Source organism: Ictalurus furcatus, chromosome 3, assembly GCF_023375685.1.
Source record: "Ictalurus furcatus strain D&B chromosome 3, Billie_1.0, whole genome shotgun sequence".
Lineage (NCBI taxonomy): Eukaryota > Metazoa > Chordata > Actinopteri > Siluriformes > Ictaluridae > Ictalurus > Ictalurus furcatus.
Window position 1 is genome coordinate 28571540 of NC_071257.1, and position 25867 is coordinate 28597406.

Consider the following 25867-nt stretch of genomic DNA (forward strand, 5'->3'; position numbering starts at 1 on the left):
ACTATTGCCTTTGTTGTCTCCGCAGGACAGGAATGATATAGGATGGCCAATACATCTGAAGAAATCATGAATTCCACTTTGGTGACTCCATTCACTTATAATGCATGTTTAACTGAACCAGATTATGGACTTATTTTCTGCTACTTTATCATGTCGGTTTGTATCCTTGTGGGAACACCAGCTCATTTGTGGTATCTTTGGTTACATCTTCGCAATATCAAACAAACTCAAGTTTTCCTTCTGAATCATACTATAATGGAGCTTCTTTCCTGCATAGAATGTACTATTGAGATAATGAATTCGTTTATATTCATGAATAACAATTTGTTACTAGTGATTAGCTTCATTTTTGGTCTGTCCTGGACTGGAAGGCCGCTGATACAAACCTGCGTTTGTATTGAACAATACTTTGCAGTGCTTCACCCAGTAACATTCTTGAAATATAAAGACATAAAGTACAGAATTGCAGCAGTTGCAGTAGCTTGGATGATAGCTTTTGGATATGGCCTGTATGAAGTCTATTTCCTGACTTTCACTGATCCCATTTTTAACTCTGTCTTCATCGTGTCAGTGGCTGTTATTTTATTCTGCTGTTTGTCTGTGCTGCGTGCTCTGAAACACCCAGGGCCATTAGCTACACATATCACAAAGAGGACTGATAGAGATGGAGGAAACCAACAGAAGAAGGATGCCTTCAATAAGATCTTTTCAGTTTTACTTATAATCCTGATTACTTATGTTCCTCAGGGATTCCTTAGCATTTTTACTGTGATAAAAATGCACTGGGTGTTATTTTATTGTAACGTGGCTCCCTTCATGAATTCCTTGAGCATGTCTAGTTTGATTATTACACCACTGCTGAAAATGTACAGGGAGGGCTGTCTGGAAAAAAAAACAAAAAACAAAAAAAAACCAGGGAAATTAAGAAAAAAATAATAATAAATGAATAGCCCACATGAGAAATCTGTAGGATTCATAAACTATTCACTGATGGAGTGAATTGATTACACTGCTAGACCAATCAAACAGTCTGCAAGGTTGTAACAAGAACTAATCATCTTATTTTTTGTAATTAAACAATAATTAGGCAAGGTCAAGACAACTAAAGACAGAGGACTAAAAATAAGATGTCAAAGTGGAATTAATATATAACACTAACTATAATAATAACAACACTAACAAACTAAGTAACTAACTAATCAACTAAAAAAAATACTAAAGCAGCAATTTTGACATTTGTTAGTCTTTGGTCTTTTGATTATTTAATTAACGTAGTTCACTTTTGAAGATTATTCGTAATGGTTCTCCCATGAGGGGTGTGTGCTCATTTAAGGACGCAGCCCGTTCGAAGTCATGCTCATTTAGAAGGCAGGCCGTTTAAGGAAGCAAGGGAGTTAGGCTTCATGCTGGGGTGCACGCTCAATTATCCAGCAATCTGAAGAGAGGGTCTTGTCTTTGGACAGGTTTTATAAGCTAGTTAGTTTGCTTCTTACTCATTCCCACAGTTCAAGTTTTTAGGCCTCATATATATATATATATATATATATATATATATATATATATATATATATATATATTCTATGTACATTGCCTTTCTCATTGTCTTTTGTATCTTCTTTTACTTAGCTGTGTAATTGCTTCTTGTGTTAAAGATGATAGCTTTTTATGGTTGTTGCTATGTTACTATAATTTTGTGTATGTAAAATTTAACCACGGAGTAAATCTGAGGAAACTTTTCAACAATAAAGTGTTATTCAATTATTTTACATTCTTAAATTGGAATCAATATATAATCCTACCCATACAGAGTAAGATTCTTACTGGTAACTATAGATAAATAGGGTGATGAGTAATGTTGGGTTTATGCCAAACATAGTCTGTCGAGTCTCCAAATGTAATTTCATATAGTGGGTTTTTTTTTTTTCCAATAATGCCTTTCTTCTTTTTTAAAGCACTCATCCTTAAGGCCCAGCTTTGTAGCATGACCAGTCTATTGCTGTCCTGTGAACAGTTTCTCCATTCTGGAGACCTGTGGATCTCTCCGACTCATTGTGAGTTATCCTTGGCCTCTTGGTTGCATTTCTGACTATTGCACTCCTTACAATGCCCTCTTGTTGACGGTGTCCTCTAGGCAGGGTCCAATAACAGATTTAATGGTGTTTAATGGGGGAATTTTTTTTCCTCTGGGGCCTTCTAGGAGTATGTGTATTTATACAGAGATCACATGACAGCCCACAGGTTGACTCCATTCAAATAAACATGTGTTTTTTAATCTCATGTGCTTACACTAGAACTATTTTAAGTGTTTCGCGGCAAATAATTGTTCAAACTATATTGATTTTCTCTCCCCACTTCATTATAGTAATGTCTTGTTGAAATGCTTTAGACATTATTTAACAATGTTTTCACTGAGGGTACTGAACATATTGTTTCTGTTAACTGTTTGGATGATGCATTGAGATATTGCTACCTACATCGCTATGTTGGACCCCCACTCTGTGCCGCAACCAACAGGTGATATGGGCACTGGTGCCTTTTGCCTTAGCCATCCATTGAGTGGATCATGAAAATTGAACAGAGTGAAGTGTCTGCCAGTGAGGTAATACTTAATGTCCTCTATGGCCCATTCCATGGCCCGAGCTTCTTGTTCCACTACCGCATCGCGCCTTTCAGTGGGGGAAAATTTTCTGCTTATGTACAACACTGCAAATTCTTCTTCTGAGAAATGACGTCACGTTCTTTACCAGAGATGTCTGTGTGTGCAAATTTAGCAGAATGGACAGAAACCAGTAGCAGCAGGAGTGCTTGTTGTAGATATGTAACATTAATGTCTCTGCTTATCAAAAACTCCATCTGCTCCTCCATCCCTGACACCATAGACCCACTGCAGTTCACTTACCGCCCCAATAGGTCTACTGAGAATGCAATCTCTCATGTCCTTCACACCACCCTCACCCAATAATTATTTATAATTATTTCTATTCAATTTGATCTTTTTTTAATTGAATACACAGTCTAAAGAGAAGGCCAGGTTTTCATTTCACTGGAAGTTGTATACTGTATAATATTCTGTATGTGACAAATAAAAATCTTGTATCTTACACTATAAGTCCACTTCAGTTTGGACCAACCTAACATGGGTCGCTGAAAGGGAATCAGCTGTTACTCTTGACATGTCATATTGAGTTTATTCATTCATGCATTCATTCATTCGATTTCATTAGCCACTTTTTCCTAGTGATATGGCGACGCTACCCTCTCTACCCAATTGAAGTTAATTCATTCCAATGAAATATCTTCTGTTTTATTTCCTTGTCACCTATTAGATGAACACAGTAGCATGCCTACGCCACATCACTCGCATAAGAAAAATAAATCATCAAACACGCGTTTTTTAAAAAAAAAATTATTCCTGTTCACAGCAAAAATAAAGGTCAGGTATAAACAACAGTTTTGGAATAGCAAATGTGCTCCATATGTTTAACTTTGACAGCTTGATATTGCAGGCAAGTTTTCAGAAGTCTGCCAGAGCACAAACATTATTGCACAGGTAAAGATTCATTTTTAAATTCCGAAAAATATTAATTACTTATTATTCTTTACAGTAATGTTTAATGAATCATATACCATAGTTAACCTAAAATAAATATAAAATGTTAAAACAAAAAACATACAAAAAAAACAAACAAACAAAAAAAACAAGTAACATTGAACATTACACGTATCCCTTGTGGAAAAACTAAGCATATGCTTTTATGATTTACACGATACTACAGTGCCCTGGAGAATTATTGGCACCCTTCATGAAAATGAGCCAAAATAAATGAATGCAGTGAGTGATATATTGAACGTAAACAAATGATTACGCAATATATGATTTTGTATACCATTAATTATTTCTTGTTTTGCATAATGCATAATGTTCTTATTCCCGATGGTGTCAAATTTGGCTTGGATATGCTCAAGGAGTTTTGTAAATCTTCCATCTTCCAAATCTTATGTATAGTTTCAAGTAAGTCTAGTTTGCATTGATGGACTGAAGCAAACTCAGAGAAAGGTGCAAAAAGGTCATCCACATACCTGTGTGCATTTTTTTGGCCACTATATTCTTTCACAAATCCGTTTTATTCACAAAATTCTCAGGTTCCTCCATTTGAACAGATTCACACTTTTTGTTCAGTCAAAAGTTTTAGCAGCAAAGTTCAGGCATGTTAAGTCCTTTCAATTATTGTTGGTGTTTATGAACTCATGTTGCATGCCAAAATGAAAAACAATAATAATTATGTATAATGTGTATTTTATGCAATCATTTTTTCTTATTTTTTTATGAAGTGTACCATTAAAATTGCTGAATAATTAATATTAATATATGTATTATAGGGTCGCGGGGAACCTGGAGCTTATCCCAGGGAGCATGAGGCACAAAGTGGGGTACATCCTGGACAGGGTGCCAATCCATCGCAGGACACACACACACACATTCACACACCCATTCATACACTACAGACACTTTGAACATGCCAATCAGCCTACCATTGCATGTCTTTGGACTGGGGGAGGAAACCAGAGTACCCGGAGGAAACCCCCGCAGTATGGAGAGAACATGCAAAATCCAACCCCCAACCCTGGAGGTGTGAGGCGAACATGCTAACCAGTGCTTGCCTGGGAATAATTATAAATCATGAAAATTAAATGTAATAATTAATTCTTCAGCTTTAGATTTTCACTGGCTTGCTTCACATTATTATAAAAGTCTCTTCCTTCATTTATTTCCTCTCTTTTTTTTTTTTTTTGACCTCGCCGCGTGGAGACTTGTATTTTGATGAGTGTTTTGTAACCCGGAAGTTGCTGTTACATTGTTTCTCGCCTGATACTGGTTCAAAAAAATGGCAGATGTCAGAACCCGATGGAGTTTCACCTGCGTCCCGTTCATTTTGTCCGGATCTTTGGTGATCTCCTAAAGTGTGTGGAGTTTAGCGCGGAAAGTCACGTTAACCATTGTCGTGTTATCCCTTATTATTTGCTGTATTTCACATTGTCCGCGCGCGACTTGTTGCTAAGCAAACTGGCTAATCCGAAATTTGTAAACATTGGCTAGCTAGCGATTTATTCCACGGGCTAGCTAAGCTAACGGGTTTTTTTTTTAAAAAAATAAATAAATAAATAAAATGGCCACTATGGAGAAATTAATGAAAGCCTTCGAGTCACTCAAATCATTCCAGCAGCAACAGCAAGGCCCGCTGTCTGCAGAGGAACTTGTCCAGAAACAGTAAGTGAAGTAATTATATTTTCACAAAGCGTGACATTTGTATTGCTAGCTAGTTAGCTGAAGTTAAGTGTTGACAGCGCTAGCGTGTGCTAACCCTTAACGCTTTCACATGACTGTTATAGTTCAGCGGTTTTAATCCTGCTCCTAAAATAATGTTATTAACGTTAACATTCCTCTCTCTCTCTCTCTCTCTCTCTCTCTCACACACACACACATACACACCCCTCTCATCACAAAACGGTGTTCAATAAACGCTTCATCAGGTTGTGTGTGTTAGTTAGAGTAAGGGAAAACTAGGAACCAACTAATAGTCATATATTCCAGATATTTCTATATTTCATATTTTCGACCTACATCTTATAAAATCTAAAATATGCTTAAAGGTCCAATAGTCAATATTTTTCATTTCTTACTAGTAAGCTACGATAAGATAAACTTTATTGATCCCACACTGGGGAAATCCACAATCCCTCATTATAGCATCTCAAATACACACAACAGATAAGAAAATACACATTAAATAGGAATAGAATATAAAATGTCTAAAAAATACAACAGGAATAGAAGTAAGAGTAATAATAATAGTGATATGAACACCTCATTTGATGAATATGAATATATACAGGTGAGTAACACCTCGTTCATATACAGATAAGTGACTAATGGCTTATTGCACAGTTCAGGTGAGCAACAAAGAGTAATAAATGAATAAATATACATAGTGCAGAATATTGCGAACGTGATGGCTGATGATGCAAAACAGCTAGCAGTGCTACATTGTGTTGTTTTTGCATTAAAGAGTCTGACTGCTGTTGGAATGAAGGACCTGCGGTCGTCTGCTGCTGAAGGAAATAATGTAATAAAAAATAACCCCAAATTATGTAGTACAAATAACGTGGAAAATGATGTTGAAATGATAAATAATAATAGTTTAAACCATTGTCTCAGAAGAAGTGTATTGTATGGCTGGGGAAAAAAAAATCCGATGCAAATTCAAGCATTTTTGGCCGCAACAATCACAAAAAAACCTCTATGAAATCCAGTATGGACTGCTTGCTTGTAAAACCTGACAGACTTCATTGTGTTTTTTGTCTGAAAAGTGGTCTGTTATGTAATTTGTTAATTTCTTCACTGACTGAGAAACGTGTTTCGGCAACATTTAATTTTTAGTTGGAAAAGTAGCGTTTAGAAATGTAAAATATACTGACTCTAATATAGAAGTTAGATCCGTAATGAGCAAGCCGGAGGTGACAGTGGCAAGGAAAGACTCTCTGAGAGGAAAATCTAGAGAAGATCCAGACTCAGACGGGAGTACTGTTCTGGTTTACACCGGACAGTTGGATTATAAATTGGTGTATTAAAGTTGTTAGTGGTGTTGCAGAGAGAAAGTATGATGTTTGATGGTATCGCATTATTAATCAACCATTTAAAAATGATCGTGAAAACTTTGTCCAAACGTTTCTTTGCACGTCCTTACATGTATATACCAAAAAGCACAACTTTTTGCTCAAACCCCTTAATTTGTCATTATTTCTTAGAAAGATATTTTTTAGAGAACCACTTTTCCTCAAAATCTCTCATTGTCAGCATTTATCATGTTACAGTCTGAAAGAGAGTTTGGCAGAAAGAAAGTGTTCTTCTGCACATTTAATAGCTGTTGTGTATGATGAAGTTCTGAACGTGCTGGGAGGGACCGAACAGGTGGTTATGTAATGTGTACAAAAGTAGCAGAGGAAATGGCCAAAGCGTTTTTTTAAGAGAAATGGAGTTTGCTGTTGTATGATTGAGCGTGAGGAGTTCAGAAGGATTGGGTTGTGAAAATGTTGTAGAATCACAGCCGGACACAAAGGGATGAGAACCGCTGGAGTAAGGAGCTTGATTGTGTGTGATTAACAGTTACAGGAGTTAACTGTCTGATAATACACTGTGTATAACTGTGAAACCACGACACATGTCCACCTGACTGAATCACTCTAATCACCAAAACAGGTGTGTTTGATTTTGGTTGGAGATGAAACCTGCAGGAAGGTCGATCCTGCTATCGTACAGAATTACAGATTTTCTACTGATTCGGTCCAAGACAAGTCATGTGACATCATCAAAACACGCATTCGGCCAAAGCTCTCTTCGATTCACGTGCGTCGAACATGAGTACAGCTAATAGGTTTCATTTACCAACAAACATCACTGTGAAAGAGCATGATGTAGTAGTTTTCCGCAGAAAAACCCCACAAAACGCGCATTTTGAAAAAAGCCACAGGAAAATCAAGCATTTTTGGAGATCTAGTTTTTATATTATCAGTTTGAATAAAGAGAACATTTGATAATTTTTCTTTCTTTTTTTTAATTTAAGAAACCGAGAGCGATATGACTGCTTGTTATTTTATTAATATAAACTAAACATGACCTTGAGAAATGCATGAATATAAAGTGATTTTATATCTGTAACTGTGATTGTAATAGGAGCCTTTATTAGCTCGCCGGACCATGCTGTTCGACAGAATGTTGCGTCTAATGAGCTTTTCAGACAAATGTCAGTCAGAAATTATTGTGCACTTCAGATCTTGTTTGACTTGAGGACCACTGATTAGTAATGTACAACTTTTCTAAAAACAACATTATGTAGCACTGATAGCTGTTTTGCATCATCAACCTACACATTCACAATAATTCTGCAATACGAACATTTATTCATCTATTATTATTTGTTGCTCACCCTCTATTGTTAACTGTGCAATAATCCGTTTATCACTTTTCTGTATATAAACGAGGTGTTAGTCATCTGTATATATTCATATTTGTGTTCATCTGTACATACATTGAGGTTTTCATAGTGTACATATTACCATTATTATTATTTTTTACTACTTTTATTCTTATTTTTCTATTCCTATTGTATATATTTTTTAGACTTTTTTTTTTTCAATTCTATTCCTTTTTAATGTGTATTCTTTCCTATCTGCTTTTTGTGTAATTGAGCTGCTGTAACGAGGGAATTTCCCCAGTGTGGGATCAATAAAGTTTATCTTATGTTACCTTATCTTAATGTATAAGGTGATGTACTAGCAAATGCAGCATGTAAATAAAGTACTCTACGTTCTCATACATTTTTCAGATTGTTAATTTGCTACAGTATGGTATAAATGCTTTTTTGTTTTTCTCTCCAGGAAAAAAGATCTCGCGACGACCAAAAAGGATCGAGTGACTCATTGTTTGACGATATGCGAGAATATCGTAGCACAGTCTCTGAGGTAGGAGGCAATCTCACAGAATTTTAGTTTTTAGAAGATTTGGTTGGGTTTCATGAATCATCCTCAAAAATAAATAAATAAATAAAAATAATCATGTCCTATTCTTGAGTGTTCAACAAATATACAACAAATGAGTATCCCTGCAAGACAGAATAATCTTTAACTAATGTTCGAGTTCTTCACTGAGGAGATGTTTATGCTGTGTACAGAAGAACTGAACATGTTAGTCCTTTGTGTCATAAATACTGAAGGAGGAAAGAGTCTCATTAGTCAACTGATTGGAAACGAACATTTTCAGATATTAATATATGAACGATTTATTCTGAGTCACAGACTAACACAGATCAAAAGGCCATGCTGGTTAAAGGGCAGCTCAGCAGACATTAATATCCTCAGTATGATGACAGACGGCCAGGTGCTGTGTGAAGATTCAGAATAGTACCGATTCACAGCAGGCTTAGCAACCCTGGCTGTGCTTTGGTTACTAAGGACACCACTTTTTCCACTGTATAAAGGAAAACACACCTGCATCTGCATACTGTCTGCATGTTTTACATATTCTTCCTGTGGCCATGTGCTTTCCTCCACTTCCCAAACACATACTACTGGTGATTGGTTACTCTGAATTGCCCCAGATTTGAACGGGTGAGTGTGTGTACAGTGTTGTGTGTTGTGTCATAGGAAAGGCACATTAACACACACACACACACACACACACCCCTGAACAAGATAAAGCAGTTAATGTACAGTAAATAAATACATAAAATGAATGAATTAGAGACAATGGCTGAAAAATAATTAAACCTTGAGGACAACATTTTTTTCCCCAAGACCATTATTTAAGACTTTTAATTTAAAGCTCCACATTGTCATAAGTTTACATAAATCTGGCAGAATCTGCAAAATGTTAATAATTAAATAAAAAGAAGAGGAATCATAAAAAACTAAATGCAATTTTTATTTAGTTCTACCCTGAATAAGTTATTTCACATAACATATGTTTACATAAAGTGCACAAGACACAATAATAACTGAATTTACTTAAATAAACCTGTTCAAATGTTTACACTCACTCAATTATCAATACTGTGTGTCATTACCTGGATGATCCACGACTGTGTTTATGTTTTGTGATAGTTGTTCATGAGTCCCTCATTTGTCCTGAGAGGTTAAACTGCCCACTGTTCTTCAGAAAAATCCTCCAGGTCCGGCACATTCTTTGCTTTTCTAGCATTTTCTGCATATTTGACCTCTTTCCAACAGCGGCTTATATGATGTTGAGATCCGTCTTTTCACACTGAGGACGACTGAGGGACTCGTACACAACTATTACAAAAGGTGCAAACATTCACTGATGCTCAGTACTAAATGGAAAAAAAGATCTTTAAAAAAAATAAAAGTTTACACCCTCCTGGCTGTTAATGTATCGCATTACCTTCTTGAGCATCAGTGAACATTTGCACCTTTTGTAATAGTCGTGTACGAGTCCCTCAGTCGTCCTCAGTGTGAAAAGATGGATCTCAACAACATACAGTCACTTTTGGAAAGGGCTCAAGTATGCAGAAGATGCTGGAAAAGCGATGCGATTCTGATTATGTCTCTCTCATGTATTACGGCTCTGGCACCAGGACTTCCCCAGAGTTCCAGAAACTTCTGGGAATTGCCATGGAAATGTTCCTGCTGTGCAGCGATGACAAGGAGTCCGACGTCAGGATGGTTGCAGACGAATGCCTGAACAAAATCATTAAAGTGAGTTCTTCCATGCTTCTGATTCCTGAAGTCTGTGCTTGGTTATCTTTTTTCTTTAAAGGAGATGTCTTGAAATGTATTTAATTATTGGATTTTTTAAAATTTTTATTTTATGAAAACCTATTGATGTGAAATAAAGCAGAATGAACATTTCTTATTTCTCTGTGTTCTCTCAATAGGCATTGATGGATTCCAACTTGCCTCGATTGCAGCTCGAGCTTTATAAAGAAATTAAAAAGGTACGGTAGACATTGTTTTTCCTCAGTGAAATCCATTCAATGTTCATCGTGAAAAAATAACTATTTGGTGGCCTGTCAGATGAATTGACAACGAACATGAACCAGTTCCTCCTATGAAGCTGCTTATGCTGTGTGGTTTACGTTTTAAGGCTCAGCACAGCCGTTTCCAGGGAGAACAGAAACAGCTGAAAATGAGGAAACCAAGCAGATTCAGGGCATATTAATATTGTGAATTCTATGCTGTCTTTAATATTGTTTGTTTATTGTTGGTTTGGAAATACATTAAAATGTTACCAGCTGCACATTTAAAAAAAAAACATAAACAAAAAATGAGCGTTCTGTATGTCTTATTTTTTCAGAATGGTGCCTCTCGGAGCCTGCGGGCAGCGCTGTGGAGGTTTGCTGAGCTCGCTCATCTTGTGCGTCCGCAGAAATGCAGGTGCGATAAACAGCTTTCATTCTCTTTTTTCTAAACACCTACATTAATTTGGCCACAACTTGCTGTAAGAATTGTATATCTCCCTGATATATAACTGTCTTATTACAGATCAGTCCCTCCAGGATTTTGCAGATCGCAGAAATGAATGCAAAACTAAGCAAACTTTGCAATATTCAGAGGAGCTTACAATTTTTCAAAATTCTCACAGATTCAGGCCAAGACGCATCATGTGACGTCATCACAACGCACGTTCAATCAAAGCCTGCTTCGATTCACGTGCGTTGAACATGAGTACAGCTAAAAGGTCTCATTTGGCAACAAATGTCACTGAAAGACAAAAAATTGCATCGCAAGTTGCATCGCAAATTTTTAAAAATGCCCTGGCAAAATCAAGCATTTTTGGTTGCAACAATCACAAAAAAATCTCCTGTACGGGCTGATGGATTCAGAATTGCTAATTCAGTTACATTTCTTTTTTTTTCTTTTTGGTTTTTTTCGAAATTGTTTTGATTCGGACCAATAACTCACTCTAATTACAGTCATTTATGTCTAAAAGCATTATCATGAATTAAATGCAAGTACTACATTCTGTAAGTACCGTAGATTTATATATCATATAAAAGATTATTTGTACGTAACTGCCGCTTTCTCCTCACGTGTCTCAGGCCGTATCTCGTGAACCTGCTACCCTGCCTGACACGGATCGCTAAGCGACAGGAGGAGATGGTGCAGGAGACTCTGTCCTCCTCCATCCCCAAAATCATGGCAGCCCTGGGGAACTTTGCCAACGACACAGAGATCAAGGTACAATAAGAAACTCCAGTGAGGAACAAAATGATTCATATGAATGTTATTGCCATTCATTTTAGAGCTTTGCTTTGCATAGTGAATGGAACAAGAACAGTTTGCAGGTTCATCCTAAATCCTACCTTCACAGCTCCAGACATATATTCGTATATACGTCATATACAGTATTACGTTCAAGGCACTTTGAAGCGCCTACATTTTTTTTTTGATCCCCCTAATTTACTGAGCAAGTCCTTCTCCAGCTCCATTCAGTCCAAGCAGAGGTGCTTCAGATGAATTGCTGAAATAATCATCAGCCCTTTAAGTATCCACTGAAGTGTGTATAATGAACATGTGACCTTGTTTATGTCATGTGACTGTATTACAGGGGATCAGCTGGGGATCTAACATGTTTTCCACCTTCAGTGTTGTTAGTGTCTTGCCTGCCCAGATTCCAGGCGTGAGAGCATGAGGGTGACATCATATTCTAAATGTGGAGTGTGACTCATTCAGATTGGCTTCAATTATACATAATCTCTCTCTCCCTCTTCCCACTGACTCTCCCATGCTCAGTCTTACTCATTCACCCACTTTCCATTGCACCTTCCCTCTGGAGTCAAATTGAGGGTTTTTTTTCCCCTCTTAAATTTTGTAAGAGATGTTGAGTGTCTTTGTGGTTAATTAGATTGTCACTGAAAATATTGGAGGAGTCTCACCTTTTAAAAGTCTCACCTTTTGAAGTAAAAATATTCTTTAAAAAAAATCAAACAAAAAAACCCCTACAAGTTTTATGAAAAATAGATAGTCTCAATTATTGGCATCCCCCAGAATATAAATGCAGCTTATTTATTTATTTATTTATTTATTTATTTATTTATTTATTTAAAGTGTTCCTGAGTGTGTAAGAGCTCATAAGTGGTCATTTATGACTTTTACACTGTGAGGTGGCACAGAGGCTTATTCAATTAGTTAATCATCAACATGGGAAAGTTTAGAGAATGCAGAAATAAAACGAGACAAGGTGTGTTGGTCTTCATAAATCAAGCCGTAGCTTTAAAACTAGTGGCCTGAAAATGCTCATAACTACTGTCAGGAAAATAAATATAGAAGTTTAAAACAACTGGGGCTTGTATGAACCTGTCTGGAGAAGGATGCAAGTGTATTTAGCCTCCATACACACACACACACACACACACACACACACACACACACACACACACACACACAAACACACACAGTATGAGCCATTCTTTTTTATTCAAACACAAGCATAAGCTCCTGGGGTTCACTAGAACCTGGTGGTGGAGGTGGAGGATCTGTGAGGTTGTGCTGAGGTTTTTCCTCCAAAGGCCCTGGGAACCTTGTAAAGTGCCGTTCACACTAGGCTTTAGCGCTCCATCGACTTCCATTCAAATGCAAGCTCATGCGTAGAATTTTCGTACTACGCCACGTGACCCATAGATGATTGCGACGTCGCTGCCTGACCTTTTTAGTTAAAAGAAAAAAAGAAATTCAAAAAGAGAAGCGCTAATTTTAGCAGTATCGAACTATCCTGTACTTTACAACACAGCTTTGAAATATTATAAAAACAGCTTCAAAAGAGAGTCTGCCTGGTTCATGGTGTCGTTGAAAACAGGAACAGATGGTATATTTAACAGATGGAAACATCAAATTATTTTTTAACGGCTTCAAACATTGTCTGACATTTTACTACTGTGAAACGTGATTATTTATGAAAACTTCAGTGCCCTGAAGTATGATGTCACATCCTGTTCCTGCTCATATTCACGTTGGCGTCCGACAAAAATACGCGCGCTTCAAGCCTAGTGTGACCGTGGCATTAGGATGTACAGTTTAACATCATGGTTGTATAACATCCCATAAAGCACCAGGAGATTTTAAATAAAAACTTAGCTGCCAAAAAGCTACAGTTGGGTCATGGTTGAATCTTCAAGCAGTGATCCACATGATATGTCCAAATCCACATAAATAAAATTCAGACCACAGAATCAAGCTGTTGACGATGTTCCGGTCTGCTGACCAAAACCCCAGTGAAAACCTGTAGGTGAGCTGAAGAGGAGTCCACAAGAGAGGACAGGACCCAGGACCATGGAGGATCTGTTTCTTGCTCTGTTTTATTAAGAATACTCTGTGCTATTACATTGGCGAAAGGAGGTGGCGCAAAGCACGAAACGCACTGGTACCAATCATTTTAAATATCAGATTTCTCTAATATTTTCATTTAGATTACACTAACTAACCATGATGACACTTCTTTTCCATAACCTTCTTTTTCCAAAACATATATTTACAATACTAAGGGTGCCAGTAATTCTGGAGCTGAAGGATTATATGTATAAGATCTTCAATGTCCTTTAGTTATATTATAGAGACACTGATTTAAGCAGCAGGATGTATGCTTGCTCGGTTGCGCAGTTGATGTAGAAAAGACAACGTACAACTTTCGGCAATTAGCTTTTTTTCTTTTTCTTTTTTCGTTTAAAGAATACTTAGTAAGAGGTGCAGGCCATTTCCTTTGGAGATTGAACAGTTGTGTCTTTGTGCTTGTGCAGGTGCTTCTGAAAGCCTTCGTGGCAAATCTGAAGTCCAGCTCTCCCACTATTCGGCGCACAGCGGCCAGTTCGGCTGTCAGTGTTTGTCAGCACTCGCGCAGAGCCAACTACTTCTACACTTGGCTCCTTAACGTGCTGCTAAGTATGAGACACACACACACTCCTACAACACCCATGCATACATCTCAGTGCTTTCATTTTCTCCTTTCTCTAACACATTGTCCCAACTTCTTTGTCTTCTGTTCTCTCTCAGGTCTGGTGGTGCCAGTGGATGAGGAACACTCGAGCCACCTGATTCTGGGTGTGTTATTAACCCTGCGCTACCTGATGCCCCTGTTGCAGCAGCAGGACGCAAGCACCAGCCTGAAAGGCAGCTTCGGTGTCATGCGAAAAGAAGCCGACGTGTCCCCCACACCTGAACAGCTCATCCAGGTACGGTTGCTTTGTATAAGGTGGTTTAAAAAAATATCTTTTAGAGGAAATATTGAACAGCTGTGATTTGTTTAATTAAATTTGTCTTTATATTAATCAAGATGCATGTCTCCAATCAGGTCTATGAGCTGACGCTACACTACACACAGCACCGTGATCATAACGTGGTAACCGCCTCTCTGGAGCTTCTGCAACAGCTGTTCCGTACTCCAGCTCCTGAGCTCCTAAACACACTAATAATTCCTGGCAAAATCACACACACCCGTGTGTTCAGAGAGGAGATGGAGAGCCGCGCGCGCAGCGGGAGCATCGTCGAGTTCATCGGTACTTTGTTGCCTTATTGATGCAGTTTATGTGTACATTTGCAATTATAGCGTCTTTGAAGAAGATCTTTATTACATTCTGAGCTTTCAGTTATTAAATAACATTAAGGACGGACACCATAAGATCTATTTGGTCTTACCCGTATTCAATTAATTAGCTTAAGCTACTAAATACCATTTTACCAGTAGGGACCCTAAAGCAGCAGTCTGATAAGAGTTATCATGTTAATTCAACTTTGACCCTGCTTGGACCTGGCTTGTTGTAGGTCTAAACAGTAGGGAACACAAAGCTCCACTTCTGATCCTTGAATTTATTAAACACAAACAATGAAAAGACTATCTGAGTTTTGTTTCTATAGTAAGGGGTCTTGAAGAGCACAGAGCATAAAACTATTTTAAGCAAACGTATTAAATATAAGAGTATAAACACAATGAAGTTGGTTGTTTTCCAGTAACATCATGTCCTTAAATGTTTTATTTCTCTTATACCATGGCAATTTACCATTTTTATTTTTATGTTTTTATAGTTACATATAATATTGCCAAGTATGCGCAAAACCAGTTCGTTCCTGTATAGCAGAGGTCGGGAACTTTTCAGCCGGCAGAGCCAGAGAAAAGAGCTAAAGAGCCAGAGAAAAGAGCTAAAGAGCCAGAGAAAAGTTAACATATATTTTTGAATGTTTTTAAATATGTTTTCTTCTTATAGTTTTATCAGTACTATTATTGCATCATTATAAAACGTGGTAATGTAATAAATTAATGCGACTTTCAAAATATGCAAATTCGTCTGTCCGTTTAGACTGGAAAGAGCGATACTCTTTTTTTTTTTTTTTTTTTTCCTTTTTTTTTTTCTTTTCTTTTAGTCATTTCACCTCTGTTAGAAAATAAATAAATAAAACGGAAAACAGACCGGCTATGTAGTTTTCAGCTGACTTATGAATTAGACCAGGAAATTACCACTCTGCTTCACACTTTCCAGTGAATTGTGAGCTGCTTGTGCCACAGCTTGGTGTATACATGACAAACAGGCATCTATTATGAATTATGTAATATTTAGAGTTTTAATTTAATTGACCCGCCGTTGAGCCATAGCCGATCATTGAAAGAGCCATAGATTCCTGTCCCCTAATGTATAGCATTTATAAACAGTCGTTCCTTTTCTCTGGAAGTTAATAAGCCAGGGAAAAAATGCAGCTTGTCCTGTTACAGAGAAAGCTGGAAAAGCCCGCCATCCTGAAGACTTTCCTGTTTCGGAAAGCTTAATGTTACAGCTTTACTTCGGACTGTTCCAAAGCACTGACACTGGAGACTCCTTCTGTAGATGCTCACACCAAATATGAACAATCACACATTTTTAAAATCTGTTTATATGGATTTTCTATATACGTTTCCTTGCGCACGTTGTTACTGTGGAAATAATGCGTTAGAACGAATCCATTTGAGCAGGCACTATAGTCAGAGCTGTCATTAAAGACAATTAATCAACCACTTCTGACCAATCAGACTCCAGAATTCAATGTGGTATAAAGGGAATTGCAAATATTTCACAAAGAAATCCCACAAACCGAAACTTTGGTATGAGACCTGTTTAACGCAACGCTTCTAACATCTCTAACAGTGTTTCTTTACTTTCATATACTGTGTGTACCTCCTAACTTGCATGTGACTGTTGAATAATAAGCATTTCTATGATTCCACTTGAAAAACTCATATCATTCTGTGACATAATCGCTCATCTGATTTCAGTAACTTCTCCTCTGCTTTGTCTGTTGACCTAATCTCTAACTGTCTGAACTCCATTTCCCTTGGTTTCTGGGTTTTTTTTTGCTGTTCTCTCTACCTCCTGTTGCATGCGTGCAGCTGGGGGATCAACATCCAGTCCACTGGTCCTCAGGAAGCAGAAAGGTGACGTCCTGCCTGACCTTTTAACCTTTGTATCACCCGTCCTTTTGATTCCATCTCCATTTTAAGAAAAACATCCAGAAATAGAGCTGAAGGCTTTACTTATTTATTTATTCCTTCATTCATTAGTAGCACGCTGCTTGTAGTGCAATATAAATATCGGTATACAAAATGGTATAGCGATTTACATTTGTCAAAAAACTGTCAGTCTAAAGTTATATTTTTTGCATCTTTGTATACCAAAATAGTTATAAGTGATAGTCGACTAGCTACGGCATGTTATATTTGGTGAAGTACACTACCGGTCAAAGGTTTAGACACACTCATTCTTTCTTTCTTTCTTTATTTATTTATTTATCTATTTATTCCCATATTTTAGAATAGTAATAAAGTCATCAAAACTCTGGAACAACACAATGGGAATTATGTTGTGATAAAAAATAATTTAATATTTCAGCATCTTCAAAGTAGACCCCCTTTTTGCCTAGAATTTCCAGAAATGTATTCTTGGCATTTTCTCAACCGATTTCTTGAGGAATTTCCCTGAGATGTTTTTAAACAGTATTAAAAGAGTTCCCACCTACTGGACACTTATTGGCTGCTTTTTGGGATATTTCGCTCCGAGTCATTCGTTTAAATGAAAGATTTTTTTGTAAATAAAATGTTAGTTTTCTAATGACAGAAATGAATATGTTGGCACAATTATATTTTTGTCTATGACACCGATTTCAAACATTTAATCATACACCTTCAGATCAAAAGGTTTGTAAGATCATGAGAAACATTTCAGTCAAATGTCCACAAACGTTTGACCAGTAGTGTTCATGCTATTTTTTGACCTCTCTTTAGAAACTTATCAGTCATTGAGGAACATTTTTAGGTTCGAACATGATGTTCTGCTGTAATCTTTTATGTCATTTAAAACTGCATATGTGCTACAATGCTCATAACGTTATGGGGTCATTTCACCTACATGCTGTAACTATTTCAGGTAAACTCCTGTCAGGGGAAGAGGAGGGTCTGGAGGATGATCCTGAGAAGGCAGAGGTCACGACAGGCTCCTTTACAGGTAGGACTTAAGACCTTAAAGTTCAGTATGTCCGTTCAATTAATAACATAAGGAGTAAAACACTTGGGGTGTGCTGTTATTGGAAAATGATCAACGAAGGGGTAGTGTGATTATTTGTTTTCTAAAACAGCACATCTTTAAAGTGTTTCATTCCTCTTATACTAAAGAAATTGATCCACAATTAAAATGTTATTTTTATTCAAAAAAGACCATACTTTTAACCATTTATAGTTACAGTTAATGTTGTGGAACAAGCTAGTTCCTGTTATTTCTTATGTTATAGGAGCTATAAACAGTTTTTCCCTCACCTGCCTCTTTTTTTCTCCGTGTTAAGTTAATGACACAGAAAAACAGCTTTTCATCTAACTGAGAAACTGCAAAGTGTAAAAAATCCTTTGTCTTAAAGACTTCCCCATATTGGACAACTACCTGATGCTGGAGACTCCTTTCATAAACGTTAAACGTTTGTCTGTTTATGATCAGGTGTAGAGTGTCTGCGATAGAAGTTCCTGTGATTGAGCTGTTGCTATAGAAACGATGACTGTTGCATTAGTAAACCTGTGATTTGAATTACTACTGTAATTATGACTATAGTCAGAGCTGTCATTATAGACAATTAATCAATGCCTTCTGACCACTCAGATTTGTGAATTCAAAAGCACTGTGTTATAATACAAAAAAAATGTTTGTTCATCAATTCATTAGTTTGTTTAAAGCACAAATGCATTATGGTTATTTATCTGTTGAACACCTGCAGCCTCAGTGGGAGGGGAAAGCTCCAGCGATGCCCCCTCCTCGTCAGGCGTGTCGTCCCTCAGCCAGGCCGACATCATCACAGAGCAGCCGCGTTCTTCCCAGCATACCCTGCAGCCAGGCGACTCTGTAGAACTGAGCGCATCATCAGAACAAGGGGGTGGACCTGAAACACCTGACGAGGAAGACGAAGACATGCTGAGTCGCAGCTCGAGCAGCGCCATCAGGGCTGTGGGCGCCACTGCCGATTTGCACTCAGAGACCAATCCTTCAGTGGGGGCGGGGTCATCTTCACCTCCTAGCGACAGCTCCCAGACAACCACAGAGGGGCCCGATTCGGCCGTGACTCCCTCAGACTGCGCCGAGCTCGTAAGATACACTTCCTTCCACCCCGACAGCGAGGCCTCTTCATCCTACACAGCCACCTCCTCTTCCATATCTTCCTCTTCTTCTTCTTCTTCTTCTTCTGCCGTCTCCTTCGCTAGCAGTAGTGACAAGGTCAGCAGGTGGCAGAATGAGGGTTATATCTTAATCTCCCCATCCTCCTGTCTGAGCTCAGCTGCGTTGGTTTTTGAAAAAAAATAAAGCTTTCTTCCTCATGCACGCCCATATTGTGCAGAAAGCACAGAAAATCAGTCAAGTGCATTTTATGCTGTTAATCAGTTTTCACTTTCTCCCTAAAAGAAGAATTCAGAAGTAACCATCTCTATTTTTAATTCTGACCTTCAGTAAGAAGCATGATGATGAGATCTTCTTTGGTTATTTGGATTCAAGCATCCAGAATGCATGTTTGTGCATCTGTTACTTTATGATTCTGTACTAATTACAGTTACCTTTCTGCAACATTTTCCCCCAGTAAAAATAATAAAAACATGCACTGATATAGGGATATGCATTGATTTTGCATACAATCTTTGGCTGAATATTTAAGATGAATCCATTAGTGCTTTGGTCTTTCATAGCAGTTTGCGAACTGGAATATCCTGATTCCTTGTTTATATAAGAAATGATAATGCATGTCTTTCTGTTTTTGTGTTATTTATTATTTTTTTTTATGCCCGTGTTTGTGTCCATGTTTGTATGTGAATGTTGGTGTGTTCTTGGTTCATGTTTGGTTCTTTTGGTGCGTGTGTGTGTGTGTGTGTGTGTGTGTGTGTGTGTGTGTGTGTGTAGGTGTTGGATGGCAGTGAGAGTCAGTACTCAGGGATGCAGATAGGCACTCTGCAGGATGAGGAAGAGGAGGGAGTGGCTCCTGTCCCTGATGAAGCTCCAGAGTCATTTGCTCACTCTGTGCTGGGTATGAACGACATTCACGCAACATTCAGGCATTGCGCACAGATACACCGAGAATCATGACCGCATTCCTTCATATGGCCTGTTAAGACCACTGTACATGACCTTAAAAACAATTTTCAATAAAGTTTTCATCTACCAGAATCTTTATCTACTATTCAAACCTTGATTTAAGCATCTGAATCTATAGTATCACTTGATCCGATCTGATTTTGGCTGCCGAACTACATATGGTGTCTTTCTCACTTAAATTGTTAAATTATGCGGTTGTCTTTTTTTTTTTTTTTTTTCCTTCCCCCAGCACTGAGTAAGCCTCACCTACTGGAGGGTAAAGGCCACAACAGACAAGCTTCTGATAGCAGCGTGGATCGCTTTATACCAAAGGATGAGGTTCCGGAGCCAGTGGACCTTGATAACAAGGTTAAAATGCACATATAATACAGCGTTCGATTATGAATACATAATAAAATACATAGTATTTGCCCTGAAGTCATGAATGAATTCATGAATGCTTTAATGATGTCTGCTATCTGTTTAAACAGCTCCTAAATAGGCCTTCTGTACATGCAGGGCTTGTTTATTGGTGGTATGAAAGAGTGTAGTAATCCATCTGTCACTGCAGACTTATTATGCTTCAGGAAAGATATAGTCGAGAGCTTCATGCCTGTTTAAAAAAAAATACAGGCTCTCTTACCATTTAGTCTTTTAATCTATAGTGAACTTTTATTATTTTTTTTAAAATATACACTGCTACCTTTTGTTTATTCTCACACTAATGCTGAAAATGCATTTGAATTTTTTTTTTATGCTTTTTGTCTGCGTTAATAGCTGTCTAGGATTAAAGGGGACATCGGACACTACACTGATCCGGCAGAGGCCCCGCTGTCGCACTGTGTGCGGCTGCTGTCTGCCTCCTTCCTGCTCTCCGGCCAAAGAAACGGTAAGAACCGGATGAACATCACCCATACATTGTGCTTAGAAACTGCTGTGACACATGAGCTGCTCTTCTTTTGGTCAGGATGTGTAGGGTGGTTTTAGAAATACAATGATGCCATGGAAACGATTGAAAATAATATTATTCAATTATGACATGAACACGATTTTATTTCGATGTTATGTGAACGTGCTTTGCAGGGCTGGTTCCTGATAAGGAGGTCCGTGTGAGCGTGAAGGCTTTAGCTGTCAGTTGTGTAGGAGCAGCAGCAGCGCTTCTCCCTGAAACGTTTTTTAACAGACTCTACCTGGAGCCCCTGGATGGACAGCAGACTGATGGTAAGACATTGAATATGTTTGGAATATAATTATATTAAAATTGCTTCTATTAATATGCTGTTTATTGTTATGTATTGCAAATTATATACCAGAATACGTTATTTTACGTATATACAATACTTCTACATGTGGATTGCGTTCATGTTACATGCTATGTAACATAGCATAGCTTTTACCTGTTATTTTGATTGTAACCCAGTGCTTATGATTTTTAATACATTTTTTACATAATTTCAGTATAACTGAAATCTGTACTCAAAACACATGCGCTTCACAACTCCGTAATGCAGATTGTCAGTCGCATTGTTGAAATGCTGCACAATGTGGGTCCACAATAACAATAACCCTGCAAAGATTTCTTTCTTTTGCCTGCCTACCGTCACGAGTCTGTAATGGATTTCCTGACATGGGTTCGGGAATACTTTTGGTAAACCCTTGTCAATCAACACCATTCGCCGCTGCATCTACAGATGCAGTTAAGGCTTTACTGTACATAGCAGAAGCCATACATCAACACTGTCCAGAAGCGCTGCTGACTTCTCTGGGCTCGGTCTCATCTGAGATGGACAGTAGCACTGTAGAATCGTGTTTTGTGGTCCAACGAGTCGACATTTCAAATAGTTTCCGGACAAAACAGCCGTTGTGTTCTCCGGGCCAAAGAGGAAAAGGACCATCCAAGCTGTTATCAGCGTCAGGTCCAAAAGCCAGCATCTGTCATGGTATGGGGGTGTATCAGTGCCCATGGCATGGGTAACGTGCACATCTGTGAGGGCACCATTAATTCAGAAAGATATGTACACATTTTGGAGCAACATATGCTGCCATCCAGTGCAGGACAACGGCAAACCACATTCTGCCCGGATTACAAGCGCATGGTTGCGTAAGCAGAGAGTGCGGGTGCTAGCATGGCCTGCCTAGAGTCCTTACCTGTCTCCGATTGAGAATGTGTGGCGCATTATGAAGCACAAAATAAGGCAACGAAGGCGCCGTAGAGTTGCGCAGCTGAAGAAATGCGTAGTGGATGAATAGGGTGAAATTCCACTTGCTAAACTTAACCAACTGGTGTCTTCACTCAGCACCCAAACATTTAATAAGTGTTATTAAAAGAAAAGGTGAAGTTATACAGTGGTAAACCGTCGACTGACCCAACTTTTTTGGAGTGTGTTGCGGCCATCAGATTTGAAATGAGTGTATATTTTCAAAAATGAATAAAATTCACAAAGTAAAACATCAAATCATGTGTTAATGTGTTTTCAATATAGTACAGGGTGCATTGAATTTTCAAATGACTCTTTTTGGGTTTTTTTTTTTTTTTGCATTTTTCATACTGTCCCAACTTTTTTGGAATTGGGGTTGTGGATTAACTCACCATTCAGTTGAAAATGTGTCTTGAGTGATTTTCAGCATGTCAAGCTAAATTTGGTCTCATTGTATTGACAAAATCAACTCTAATATGTGCTGTGGTGTTTTGTTTAACAGCGCAGCAGTACATCAGTGACATCCTGCAGTACATTGAGCACGGGGATCCTCAGATTAGGGGAGCTACAGCCATACTGAGTGGAGCTTTGATCCAAGCCATCCTGCTCAAGACTCGCTTCAGCACGGAGTTGTGGCTCGCACGTGTCCACAGCACCACTGGTGAGAATCACGGAAAAGCCAGTTTGAAAAAACAACCACATGGTGGTTGTTTTTTTAACATATTTGAACAAGCAAACATTTGATCCTCTTTGAAACAGTGCTTATTAATAAAGTTTATCGTCTATCAAATGATACAAAATTGACATTTTGTAGTAATTTTCACAATTTATATTAGCAAAAAAAAAAAAAACAGATCAGGCACATGAAAAAGTAGGTATACCTCTACATTTATCACACCTTCAAATCCATAAAATTAGAACCAGGTGTTCTGGTCATTTAGAACCTGCTTAGGGAGAGCAGGTAGAACCTGTCTTATTTATACCCCTCTCATATCTAGTGTCTGGTGTTCCCTTTGTTATTGAGGTGTGTGGTGTCATCATGCCAAGATCTAAAGAGTTCTGTAAGGCCTTAAGAAAAACGGTTGCGGCTGCCTATAAGTCTGGCAAGGGATTTAAAAAGCTCTCCAGATTATTTGAAATACATCATTCCACTGTAAGGAGAATCATCTACAAGTGGCGCAGATTTCAAATGACTGTCAATTTGTCCAGGACTGGCCATCCCAGCAAATTCAGTCCAAGAGCAGACCGTCTGATGCAAAAAGAAGTCTCCAAGAACCCTAAAATTTAATTGCAGGATCCGCTGTTGGTGTCAGTGTGCATGCTTCTACAATCAGAAAGAGATTGCACAAATTTGACCCGTATGGAAGGCGTGCCAGGAAAAAGCCTTTGCAATCTAAAAAGAACATTGGAGCAAGACTACGTTTTGCCAATGAGCATATAGGCAAAGACCAGACCTTTTGGAATAATGTGCTCTGGACAGACAAATCAAATATAGAGATGTTTGGCCACAGTAACAGCAGACATGTTTGGCGCAGACCAAAGACAGCTTTTCAGGAGAAGCACCTTATACCAACTGTGAAGCACGGTGGTGGAAATGTTATGGTTTGGGGTTGCTTCACTGCTTGCATTTATTGATTCAACTATAAATTCTGCATCTATTCAACGAGTGCTTGAAGGTAATGTGTCTGTCCAAAAGTTGAAGTTGAACCGAAAGTGGACCTTTCAACAGGATAATGATCCTAAGCACACTAGCAAATCCACCAAAGAATGGCTCAAAAAGAAGAAATGGAGGGTTATGGAATGGCCTAGTCAAAGCCCGGATTTGAACCACATTGAAATGTTGTGGGGGCTTTGAAACGGGCAGTACATGCAAGAAAACCCTAAAACTAACAGAAGAATATCACATCTATTGCTATTTCTGTTGAATAAATGTTTGAAAAAGCTATTTGTCCTTGTGATTTTGTTCAAGTATATCAACTCTATTAATAGCCATGGTTTCAGAGTTGATCAAAAAAGCCAACAATTTCCATGGGGTGTACTTATTTCCCCATGACTGTATATCTTTTATTTACTTTAATATTTCTGCGTCTCAGGAAACAAAGTGTCTCTGGAAGACATCGTACCCTTACTACAGCGCAGTCTGAAGGACGAGTCCTCAGTGACGTGTAAGATGGCCTGTTCAGCTGTGAGGGTAAGAACATGTATACATGTACGTGCCAATCCAACACATGGATATACAAATACTAAAGCGTGTTCTCTATAATGACGTGTGTATGGATGTGTGTTTCTCATTTCAGCACTGTATCATGGCTCTGTGCAGCAGCAGTCTCAGTGAGCTGGGTCTGCAGCTCCTCATTGACCTCTTGACCCTGAGGGATTGCTCTTATTGGCTGGTCCGTAATGAGCTTCTAGAAACCCTGGCAGAAGTGGACTTTCGGTAAGAGGTTAACTCTGCTTCATTTGTCATACAGCATCTAATATTGATATTAAAATACTGTTAGGTCTTTATTCCTTTATAAATGTGTTGCTTTAACATTACTTCACTACAACGCTAGTGCTAAAGACTCTAACGTGGCTACTCTTGATCGCAGGTTAGTGTGCTTTCTAGAGAGGAAAACGGAGAAGTTGCACAGAGGAGAGCATCACTACACCAGGGTAAGGCTACACACACCTCACTTTTTTAAATCGTCTAGAACACTGTTGTAAATGTGCAGTAAACAAATGAATCAATTTTACTTTTGCCACAGTTCAATATATGTTTCTGTGTGTTCTCTATCTCTCAGTTGTTGCGTCTGCAGGACAGAGTAATAAAGGACGTAGTGATTTACCTTCTTGGTGACGATGATCCGCGTGTACGACATGTTGCGGCTTCTATTGTTACCAGGTAAACAAGCGTATCCCTATGTTCACAGCAAAAGATGATAAAGGGATAGGGACAGGGCAGTGACCATTCATAGGATAAGTACACTACCGGTCAAAAGTTTAGACACACTCATTCTTTATTTTTTTTCCCCCACATTTTACAAGAATAATAAAGTCATGAAAACTCTTGAGTAACACAAATGGAACTATGGGAATTATGTTGTGAGAAAAAATCATTTTACATTTTAAAATAATTTAATATTTTCCCCATCTTCAAAATAGAATACATTTCCAGAAATGTATACTTGGCATTGTCTCAACCGATATCTTGAGGAATTTCCCTGAGATGCGTTTTAAACAGTATTAAAGGAGTTCCCACCTATGCTGGACTCTTATCGGCTGCTTTTTGGAATATTTCGCTCCAAGTCATCCGTTTAAAAAAAGATTTTTTTGTAAATAAAATGTTAGTTTTCTAATGAAAGAAATGAATATGTTGGCACAATTATATTTTTGTTTACGACACCGATTTCAAACATTTAATCATACACCTTCAGATCAAACGGTTTTTAAGATCATGAGAAACATTTCAGTCGAGTGTCTCCACACTTCTGACCGGTAGTGTATTGTTCACCACACGGTGATGTGATTTCAGTGTTGCGGCAAGCTACAAGCAACATA

At 38.1% G+C, this 25867-nt stretch overlaps 1 protein-coding gene across 2 annotated transcripts in view; it reads left to right on the forward strand.

Moving 5' to 3' along the window:
- The first annotated feature begins 4362 nt into the window (after window positions 1-4362).
- The window catches only part of htt (huntingtin), a 52465-nt gene continuing 30960 nt past the window's right edge, over window positions 4363-25867 (forward strand). For both annotated transcript variants that reach the window (XM_053621926.1, XM_053621927.1), the window contains exons 1-20: window positions 4363-5269; window positions 8437-8520; window positions 10149-10269; window positions 10449-10508; window positions 10868-10947; window positions 11613-11751; window positions 14307-14448; window positions 14560-14738; window positions 14858-15062; window positions 17955-18032; window positions 18790-19154; window positions 19959-20082; window positions 20380-20498; window positions 20907-21018; window positions 21213-21350; window positions 22830-22988; window positions 24421-24518; window positions 24625-24764; window positions 24919-24982; window positions 25111-25211. In XM_053621926.1, the coding sequence (XP_053477901.1) occupies window positions 5169-5269; window positions 8437-8520; window positions 10149-10269; window positions 10449-10508; window positions 10868-10947; window positions 11613-11751; window positions 14307-14448; window positions 14560-14738; window positions 14858-15062; window positions 17955-18032; window positions 18790-19154; window positions 19959-20082; window positions 20380-20498; window positions 20907-21018; window positions 21213-21350; window positions 22830-22988; window positions 24421-24518; window positions 24625-24764; window positions 24919-24982; window positions 25111-25211 (2609 nt within the window). In that variant the 5' untranslated portion in view covers window positions 4363-5168. The remainder of the gene's footprint in view (window positions 5270-8436; window positions 8521-10148; window positions 10270-10448; window positions 10509-10867; window positions 10948-11612; window positions 11752-14306; window positions 14449-14559; window positions 14739-14857; window positions 15063-17954; window positions 18033-18789; window positions 19155-19958; window positions 20083-20379; window positions 20499-20906; window positions 21019-21212; window positions 21351-22829; window positions 22989-24420; window positions 24519-24624; window positions 24765-24918; window positions 24983-25110; window positions 25212-25867) is intronic.